This window comes from Mytilus californianus, unplaced genomic scaffold (assembly GCF_021869535.1).
Source record: "Mytilus californianus isolate M0D057914Y unplaced genomic scaffold, xbMytCali1.0.p SCAF_3, whole genome shotgun sequence".
In the NCBI taxonomy this organism is placed as follows: domain Eukaryota; kingdom Metazoa; phylum Mollusca; class Bivalvia; order Mytilida; family Mytilidae; genus Mytilus; species Mytilus californianus.
Genome location: NW_026262679.1, coordinates 75,158,007 through 75,169,019, shown reverse-complemented (window position 1 = coordinate 75,169,019; position 11,013 = coordinate 75,158,007). Strand labels below are relative to the sequence as shown.

Below are 11,013 nucleotides of genomic sequence, written 5' to 3'. Positions count from 1 at the left end.
TTAGTTGTTATTGGCTTTGAACTAGCTGTCAGTAACTGCGAGTACTCTCAGATCTGTACTTAGTGTCTTTTTGTTGATGGGATGCACAAGTACTCGGTCACGTCCACTCTGTGTTTTTGTTAGATGTTTTTCTATTTGTATCCATCTGATGAGTTAAGCCTTTTTCAACTGATTTGTATAGTTCGTTCCTATGTTGTATTGTTACACCACTGTCCCAGGTTAAGGGGAGGGTTGGGATCCAGCTAACATGTTTAACCCCGCCACATTCTGTATGTATGTGCCTGTCCCAAGTCAGGAGCCTGTAATTCAGTGGTTGTAGTTTGTTGCTGTGTTACATATTTGTTTTTTGTTCATTTTTTTTATACATACATTAGGCCGTTAGTTTTCCTGTTTGAATTGTTCTACATTTGTCATTACGGGACCTTTTATTGCTGACTATGCGGTATAAGCTTTGCTCATTGTTGAAAGTAGTACGGTGACCCATAGTTGTTAATATCTGTGTCATTTGGTATCTTGTGAAGAGTTGTCTCATTGGCAATCATACTACATCTTTTTTATATTATATGCTCATATGCATTGATAATTTTCTTGAAATAATCATAGATTATATAGTGTTGTCTATATTTTTGTTTATTTTGATGCTTTATATGATTACGGGATATTTTCTGGTGTTTCACCTCTTATTTTTTACGTGCCGATGATCTTCAGCGGTCTCTATACGTTTCAATGATTGTAATAGATTATGGACCAAGGGTAGTCCGAGATTGCTCTGATGTGCAACGGCTGTTTTGCCAGACAAGCTTCGGCCGTGGGACGTCAGAAACGTCCCATATAAAACAGTGGATATTAAGCCGTACAAAATGGATGCCCTGTTTGAATTTGAAACTACCTCTTAAATAGCTTTTTAAAAGGTTAAACTAGAATTAGAATTAGGACTAAATAATCAGTGTAATCTTTTCTTCTATTACTGGTGTTTTGAGGAAGGAAATTAGTAAAAGTAACAAAAATATTGTGATCTATGAATTTCATAAAGTTCAAGATCACATAGTCAAATTTTGTGTTTCTTTGCAAAACAAGTGCTGTGCAAATTTTGCTTGCTGTAAAAATATTGCAATAGTTAAGTTTAATGTACGTGCATTAGCAGAAAGCTTTCTTGTGTTAAAATTTGAGTTTTTGAACTTGCATGCTGAATATCCACTTTTTGATATGGGCGTGCTCTGACGTCCCACAGCCTCGGCTTGTCTGGCAAAACAGCCGTTGGATGTCAGAGCAATCTCGGTCTAGAAACAGGGTTGCGTCCTTCTGTTCTTTCCAACATAGGTTAACGTGCAGGATGAAGTTTCTTATCAATGAAAGAAGAATGCTATCAAAATGAAATTTTACAGACATATACATCATGTCTGGCAAAACAGCCGTTGGATGTCAGAGCAATCTCGGTCTAGAAACAGGGTTGCGTCCTTCTGTTCTTTCCAACATAGGTTAACGTGCAGGATGAAGTTTCTTATCAATGAAAGAAGAATGCTATCAAAATGAAATTTTACAGACATATACATCATGGTTTGAACAATTAAAAAAAAATGTCTGAAATTAGACCCCTTACACCAAATTGATCGTTTATGATCACATGAAAAGTGATTGTTGTACAACGCTCTAAGATGGAACACTTCATCTTTTGGACACATTTTCTTATTTAACAATGGAAGTATGCACTGTAAATTTCCTTTACCACAGTTTTTTTTTCTCTTTATATTCTAGTTCAACAAGGAATATAATTTTAATCAAATGTTAGTATTTTGAAAATAGATAATATAATTTGATCATTTTTCAGTCAAAATTGTTGAAGTTGAGCCAAAATCCTCATCAGAAGTGATGATGAGAAAAAAATGGGTTTGGGAATAAATTTATAATGATTTTTTGGGATATTTCAAAATAGTTTTAGGGATATGGGATATTTGTATAAAATATTTATTGGGATATTAGGGGTAAACATTATAGGGATATGGGATATTGGGATAAAAACTTAATGGGATATGGGATATTGATACCCCCCTAAACAAGCCTCAGTGGGAAATCTACTAGAAAAAAATCTTCCGTTTGCAAACACTGAAAACGCAGTTCAGCACCTTTTCTGTGGTAAGCCGTTCTCGTTTTTTGTGAGAAATTTATACACGGAGATTATGAGATTAAAATCTTAAAAACACAAACTGAGAATTGACTAAAATTGCACATTGAGATTTCAAAAAGACACGCTGAGATTAAAAAAAAATAATGAAAAAATACACAATGAAAAGATAAAAATTGCGATTTCAAAAAGACACACTGCGAATACTTTATTTTAATACAGATAGTGTACAGGGCATAAAAGATATCTTCGGGAGGGAATCATATTTTATATTGATGACTTAACATATAATATATACACCTGTAGTGTACGATACATTTGCGTGTATAAAATGTTTACATACATATTTTTTCAGTATAGTGTTTATTTAAAAAAAGAAAAGCAACACGTGAACCTAAGACCGCTGACTGGTCACCAAAAATGTGTTGCTTAATTTTTGTTTGCTTTTGAATTTAAATAATTGACTTTGAATAGAAAAAGATAATGATGATGTTAAAACACCTTTATTAAACATATGTAATCGTGTGTAGATTCTTGCATACGTCAGTTGAAAGCAATGTTGGATAGTTGTGAATAGAAGAGTGTATATATACAGCTACTATTTGAATATACATTTTAAGGCTCGACTATTTTATTTATAACTTAGGAGTGTACATCATTTTTTCATAACCCTTTTGCAAATCCAAGATTCTACAATTCGGATGTCTAATGCACATTGCACAAACCAATCGCAATATAAATTTAAGCACTCAGTTTGCTTTATAATCTGGATGCATTTATTGTACTATCATATCTTCATATTTTGTTTCTTGGATAATTAACAATAGGAAATGAAAAATCATCTTTTTTATCATAAATTTTCGTATTAAGCTTCCCGTTAAAAATATAGATATCAAGATCCAGGAAAGGGCAGTGTTCATTGTTAGTATTAGCTTTATTTAAAGTCAGTTCGGCAGGATAAATCTCTTTAGTGTACATACTGAAGTCGTCATAATTGAGAGCCAATATATCATTTAAATATCTAAAAGTGTTATTAAATTTTCGAATCAGATGTTGTTTCGATGGGTCTTTGCTGATTTTAGTCATAAATTGTAACTCATAACAAGTGTTTAGTTGTACTATTAAAGTCCTTGATAAAATATATATTTTTTAAGTCGTGCCATTACCAAAATTCTAAATTGGCAAACAATGAATTTATATATCTGTGTATTCAGATATCGACTTCTTTTTTACTATAATTATAGCAACTTCATGCTGCATAAAATGCATAAAAGGCGTGTTTTGTTTTTATCCACGACAGCCAAAAACGTCAGATATCGACTTCTTTTTTTTTTTATTAAAACTATAGCAATGCTGCAGAATAGGCGTACTTTCTGTTCTGCTAAATACCTTCAATCATCCTTGTGACAGCTGCTTCTTAAGTATGATTATTTTTAAAGTAAATATCTTATCAAACAAAAAAGCAAACATTTCTATCGAAAACATATAGCGACATCTGCTATATCAAAAAGAACACCCAATGTCATTTTGTTAAGTTCATAAATGATGTACTTAAATAACCACTGTAAAATATACCCTTGAAATAATGTTATCTTCAAAATTAACCTAATGGAGGTTGTTTTGAATTAAATCGATTAAGTAAGTATAAAGTCGTATATATTGTAACAGCTTATGTCAAATTGTGTTATAGTGGGTTTCACATTCCCTTTATTCTGTACACGCTGTATTATATATAAGGAAGGGTGAGAAATACCATCTGATAAAAAATATCATATTTGCATATAAGTTGTTGATATCGAATGCAAATATTTTTTAAAGCAATTTATGACCTTGTCAGAGTAACTTTTGAGTTTAAAGTCCGTTTCATGATCTTGATAATAGTACAACCATAGATGTAATTTGGTACAACGTTACAAGTTGTAAAATGCACACACTATATGGTGCCATGTTGTTATGAGGATAATAATAAGTGTGTTGTCCCTCGAGCAATATTTGTTACCTCAGTGATTACCATAGAGAAAATAATATGACACCACTAATAGTTATCTACAATACAGGTAGTCATACACATTTATGTATTCATAAGTGAAACAATCGACACAACAAACGATTGTCAAAAACTACAGACGGTCATACATATCATGATAGGTGTAATAAATCGACGCTACAAATAATTGTCCCACTACAATCTTACACGTAAATCGACACTACAAAACAATTCCATACTACAGTCAGTCATGCATATTAGTGCTATTATAGTTGAAGTAAATTGACACATCAAATAATTATCCACACTTAAGATAATCATACAAAATTAGTGTAATCATAGATGAAGTAAATCGACGCTACAAATAATTGTGAGTCATATTAATGATATCGTAGTTGAAGTAAATGAACACTGCAAATTATTCTCCACACTCCAGACAGTCATACATAATAGTATTATCATAGGTGTAATGAATCAACACTGCAAATAATTGTCGAATCTACAGTCTTACACATTAGTCATTTTTAGTGTAATCATAGGTGAAGTAAATCGACACTATCCATAGTTGTTCAAACTACATCCAGTCATAAAAATATGTGTGATCATATATAAAATAAATTGACACTTTAGATAATTGACCAAACTACAGACAGTCTTACACATTAGTGCAATCTTAGGTGAAACAAATTGATACTATCTTGTATAAATAGTTGTCCACAAAAACCAAAAGACATCAAGTAATTAAACAATTGGACATTACAAAATAATTAAGTGTCCACACTATAGAAGTTCAAACACTGTAGTGTAATCAAAGGTAAAGTAATGCTAAAAATAGACAGCCATACGAACCGAAACTACTTTGAACAAAAATTTGTTCGCACTTAAGATAGGCATACGCATTATTGTATTCGTCGGGGAAATAGTCGACACTACAAATAATTGTCTACGCTACAGACAGTCATGAACATTAGTGTAACCATAGGTGAAATAAATTGACACTTCAAATAATTTTCAACACTACAGTCTTTTATTTCATTAGTGTCATCAAAGGTGTAATAAATCCATAATACAAATAATTTTCAACACTTCCGACAATCATATTGATTAGTATAATCATTGGAGAAATAGATCGACACTTCATTGCACAAATAATTGTCTACATAACAGACAATCATGCCCATTAGTGTTACCATCAATCATGAAATAAATCGACACCACATTGTACAAATAACGTCCACAATACAGAGTCAGTGAAAATTTTGAGATCATAGTGAAATAAATCGACACTACAAACGATTCGCCACACTACATACAATCATGTATCTAATAGTTGGTCTCTATAGAGGTGATCAAAAACTTGTATAATTTTATGCTTGACTGTCCACACTATATATAGTAAGTTGTACATCTAAAATGACGTTTTCAAATGCTCTTTTAATGTCGGGTATGCTTGCTTGATATCTCTCAACTCATCTAACATATCATCAATGTGTATATTATGTTTGTCAAGACGTTGCAGTAATTGTAGTAGTTTGTTTTGCATGTGTAAAGGATATAATTCCGGTTTTAAGAGATGTACGAAGAATGATTCAGTGAATCTAGCCAAATTATGTTTTAGATTTGTTCCTCTGCACACACCAATTGTGCAATTACTTATAGATTTACAATTGGTATATTGAATTTCGTAATTATTTAATGGTTGACATGTGATATTATAATAAGCACATCCAGTCGAGAACTCACACGACGGCTCCACATTACTTATGTAATCTAGATCAATCAACTTGATCTTACCCTTGACCATTAGGAAATGGTCATATGGCAAAAAATCAACAAGTTTTAAAGACCCAAGCGGAGAATGATGCAAATAAAATATCAGATCAGCTAAGTCTACCGCATGATTCAGTCTTTCCTCTATTTTAAATTTGACTTTGGCAATTTTGAACTCTTGGCCAAATTCATACACAGCAGAAATGTCCCCAAAAGGTAGATAACCTTGGTAGATATTAAGATCGTGCTTTAAATGATTCACACAAAAGCCTAACATTTTTATAATTGATGAATGGTCTAGCTGGTCTCGCATTAGTATGTCTTTCATGAACAGCACTTCTCTGAACTGTGCATCCCTTTCTTTAGGGTTTTTACGTGGTGAAAGTCTTTTCACCACAACCGTTTCTCCTTCAAATGTACCAATATCGATGCTTTTCGACATCCCTCCACCAATATCATACTTGAACAATCTGATGTTGTTTATATTTGTACAATTAAATATATATTTTGTAAGACTTCTCGCGGACTTTTTATCGTCTTCATTTATACTTTGTCGTTGGTACGTTTGTTCAGTATTTGAAACATTGTAATACAGTACCATATATATAAGCACAAGCTGAAGCAGTATTATAATTATCATGTTTTTGTTTATTCTACGAAACATTTTCCGCTGTATTGTTTCGGTTTCTTTCATCTAATAAAATTGTTTGCTAAGAAACTTGATCTCCTTTTTATTGTTGCAATAGAAACTAGACCTAAATTTCCTTCATAGTTGTTGCTATAGAAACTTGACCCTAATCATTTCATTTAATGAACCTTCTTCCTTATTTATTGTTGATTGTTGATATGGAAACTTGACATCAAATGATCCTTTCTTCCTTATTCATTGTTGTTGAAATGTTACACTAAAAATGACGTCGGTTTTCTGCCTGCAAGTGAATGCATTAAATATATAGATAGATAGTTAAAACATTGAATATTATTGACCTCATCGATAACTTTAACGATACTGACATTTTGGAAGTATAGCTCGTAAATATAGATGCCTTGACAATTCAAATAAACTCATCATAGATACCAGGATTAAAATCGTCTACAAAAGACACATCAGTGACTCGAAAAATAATTTCTTTTTAAAATGCCAAATAATGTTCAAGCATTGAGGACCCAAAATTCCGAGAGGTTTTGCCAAACACAGCAAAGGTAATCTATCCTAGTGGTAGAAAATCCTTAGTATTTAGAGAAATTCAAAGTTTTGTAAATAGTTATTCTATAATTATGACCTTATCAATGATAATTCATGTCAACACAGAAATACTGACTACTGGGCTAGTGATACCCTCAGGGAGGAAACCTCCACCAGCAGTGGCATCGTCACAGTGGTTGTAAATAAACTCACCACAGAACCCAGGATTAAAGTTTGTAGACCAGACGCGCGTTTCGTCTACAAAAGACTCATGTTTTTTAGCCAAAGGTCAAAAAAAATTTTTTGCCTCGCTCCGCTCGGCGAAATTTTCATACTTCGCCCCCCCCCTTTCCAAAATAATGGATCCGCCCCTGCTGAAGATAGCGTGATGAAAAGCGTGTCGGACGCATAAAATTTATAAAGTGTTGTTATAATTTTTTCTCCCAATTACCAACTTCCAATTTGTCAGCAAGTATATATATCCTCTGGCCCATCGTATGGCGTTTACACATCCCAATTAAAATGTTACGCTCTTGTATGTGCACACCATAAGGAATTCATTAACAGTGGTATACCCCTTACACAAAAACTGCCCAAACAACAAGGAAGAACGACTGAAATCGACACTGCATAAGTTTGACGGGCATCATTACAAATTGGATGACCGATATATAAGTGTATGAGTCTCCACTGACTTACTTTCTTGTTTTCGCAGTATTCTATCTTTCGATAGCAGAATAATCTGCTAATCTGTAATTTTACCAAGTGTGTCTCTTTCCCGATTGTGTCCCTTTCTCGAATGTGACAGTTTGAAAGTGTTTGGATTCCAGGAGTTTTTAAAATGTGTAAATTTTGACCCTATGAGTGAAACAAATAAAAATTTACAGGGAAATTGGTCCTACCTCTTTCACTGAAATTACGTTGTATTTCTACGACAACTCAAAAAGTCTGCAAAACAACACGTGTTAATTTAAAAGCACGTTAACTGTAACTTTGTTTCTGTTACTTATGAAAGTTATTTTAGAAGTGACTAGTTATCTGATACATGACTCCTAAAATTCAAATATACGGCATGAGTTTAGCACACTGAATTCGGTATCTGATGTTTAAATTAAATCCTTCTATCTCAGTAATGGATATTTTGAAAAAGGCAACAGACTCTGATAAACATTTGGAATTCTATGCGACTGGGAGGTTTAGCTAGCTATAAAATCTGGTTTAATCCACCATTTTCTACATATAGAAATGCCTGTACCAAGTCAGAAATATGACAGTTGATTTCCATTCGTTTGATGCGTTTGAGCTTTCGATCTACAAAAAATACCGGTATATCAGTGACTCTCGAATAATTTCCTTTTTAAAATGCCAAATAATGTTCAAGCATTGAGGACCCAAAATTCCGAGAGGTTTTGCCAAATACAGCAAAAGTAATCTATCCCTGTGGTAGAAATTCCTTAGTATTTAAAAAATTCAAGGTTTTGTAAATAGTTTTTCTATAATTATGACCTTATCAATGATAATTCATGCCAACACAGAAATACTGACTACTGGGCTGGTGATACCCTCAGGGAGGAAACCTCCACCAGCAGTGACATCGTCACAATGGTTGTAAATAAACTCACCATAGAAAACAGGATTAAAGTTTGTAGACCAGACGCGCGTTTCGTCTACAAAAGACTCACCAAAGTCAGTTCAAATATAACTCGATAATGCAACTAGCAAAATCATGCATTTGATTTATCCCCCAAAAGAGGAAGGGAAATTTATTGGTCCTACCTCTTTCACTGAAATTTCGTTGTATTTTACGTCAACTCAAAAAGTCTGCAATACAACACGTGTTAATTCAAAAGCACGTTAACTGTAACTTTGTTTCTGTTACTTATGAAAGTTATTTTAGAACGGACTATCTGATACATGACTCCTAAAATCAAATATACGGCATGAGTTAAGCACACTGAATTCGGTATCTGATGTTTAAATTAAATATTACTATCACAGTAATGGATATTTTGAAAAAAGAGGCAACAAACTGTTTGAATTCTATGCGACTGTCATACAAGTGAGAGGTATAGCTAGCTATAAAACCAGGTTTAATCCATCATTTTCTACATAAAGAAATGCCTGTACCAAGTCAGAAATATGACAGTTGATTTCCATTCGTTTGATGTGTTTGAGCTTTTGATTTTGCCATGAAGGACTTTCCGTTTTGACTTTTCCTTGGAGTTCGGTATTTTTGTTATTTTTACTTGTTTTTAATCTCAGAAGAATCATGAAGGGAACAGTTAAAACTGCACAGACAAATATTTTTTTCTTTTGGGTGGTACTTATTTTTTTGTCACTTCCTAAAGGGGCTGCGGACGCACGAAATTCCAAAAGTTATTTTCATTTATAAGTACTGATTTGATACCCTACTGGTGGACTGTTAATCCCTAAGGGAATAATCAGCTCAGCAGTCAGTGCTTTAGTACTTGCAAGGTTTATGACATTTAAAAAAAAATCCCCATAATAAGTTAAGAAATTACTAAGAAGCAAAGGTTCCAACTACCTTAGATGAATTTGGCTTTTCTTTTTGTCAATATAGCTCTTAACATTTCTACGTATTTATACATCCTAAGTTTTCAAATGCTTTGGTGTTAGTGTTCCTGATCAAGGTAAATCCAGAAAAACTCCCATGACGCACACAATTTTAAAATTGTTATTCTAATTTACCTACAGGCGATTCTTTATTTTTCTTCAAATACACGTTGTTTTATATTGTGATTAATCAACCTATTCTTTCGGAAAAAATGACCGAAATAAGTCTTCATTTTTATAAATCTAAAATTTGATAAGATGAGATCAAATAGCTTTTACCTTTGGTAAAAATCTCTCAGTTGTTTTTAATATCGTCGATTTGAATGATGCCCAATGCTTTTTCCATTTGTAAATACATCTTATATGACACATATATCTAGTGTTGTCTTGGTGGTTTTCTTTACTTTGACATCGGTGTTTATTGTCTTGCTAATTTGACATCGGTGATTACATAATCATCTAACATTGTCTTGGTCATTTTCTCTTCGTTTGGCATCGGCGTTTAAGAATTAGTCACTTCCGACACGTTTTCGTACATATTATAGAGCATCTTACATTCTCATTGTTTCAATCCAGTCTAAATGCTGCATACGTTGTTAATTAGATATGAACCTCATTTTGATAAATCAAATATGATTCTTATGTTCCTTCTGTCCGATTGTTAACACATATGCTTTATTTCTTTGATTTGAAGAAATCACGTGAGTGTCACCTTCTTATCATTATGTAAATATGCTGACCTGTCTATCGTAGTTGATTAAATGTCAATAGTTTATAAAAAATATAGTAGTTTAAATCTTTCTTTACTTTTCTTATTATCCAAATCAAGACTTATGTGTAAGATTGAAAAATATGTTAGTTTTTGTTCTTTCTCAATAAATCTAAACTTGAATTGACAACATGTGTTTATCTTTTAAATGCAAAATCTTAATAATTTCTTTATTTAGTTCTTCAGACTATCGTAATATATGTTGTAAAGGAATAAATAAGTTAATAAACGTATGATCGACTGATGATAATAATGATTATTTTAACCTTGGCAAATAAAATACTTTAACAGAATGTATCTGGTTATTTAGTGTCTTTAATATCGTGTGGTCAAAAATAAATTTAAAAAAGTGTATCCAATGCAGATTAGGGTTTGTGGGGGGGGGGGGGGGGGGGGTCGAAGTTTCAGAATGTAAAGGACTATGAGTAATATCATTATTTGCATTTGGTTAACACATGTACCTTCTTGGTGTTGATTGATAAAATAATCGTTAACTAAAATACAATAATAATGTTTAACATTAGGTATTTTTCTATTTTGTAATAATTGTCTTAAAACTTTCTATCTGGTCATAGGTTATTTCCATTCAATGATTTGTTATCACA

At 32.6% G+C, this 11,013-nt stretch overlaps 1 protein-coding gene across 1 annotated transcript; it reads right to left on the bottom strand.

Moving 5' to 3' along the window:
- Positions 1-2,366: 2,366 nt before the first annotated feature.
- LOC127733256 (extracellular tyrosine-protein kinase PKDCC-like) lies at positions 2,367-10,454 on the bottom strand. Its single transcript, XM_052242597.1, has 2 exons — positions 9,919-10,454; positions 2,367-6,808 (listed from the first exon to the last, which is right to left on the bottom strand). The coding sequence occupies exon 2, from the start codon at positions 6,571-6,573 to the stop codon at positions 5,518-5,520; it is 1,056 nt and encodes a 351-aa protein (XP_052098557.1). The 5' UTR covers positions 6,574-6,808; positions 9,919-10,454; the 3' UTR covers positions 2,367-5,517.
- Between the last annotated feature and the right edge of the window lie 559 nt (positions 10,455-11,013).

Coding starts and splice junctions, on each gene's coding strand:
- LOC127733256 (XM_052242597.1), bottom strand. CDS start 6,573: ATGAAAGAAACCGAAACAATACAGCGGAAAATGTTTCGTAGAATAAAC.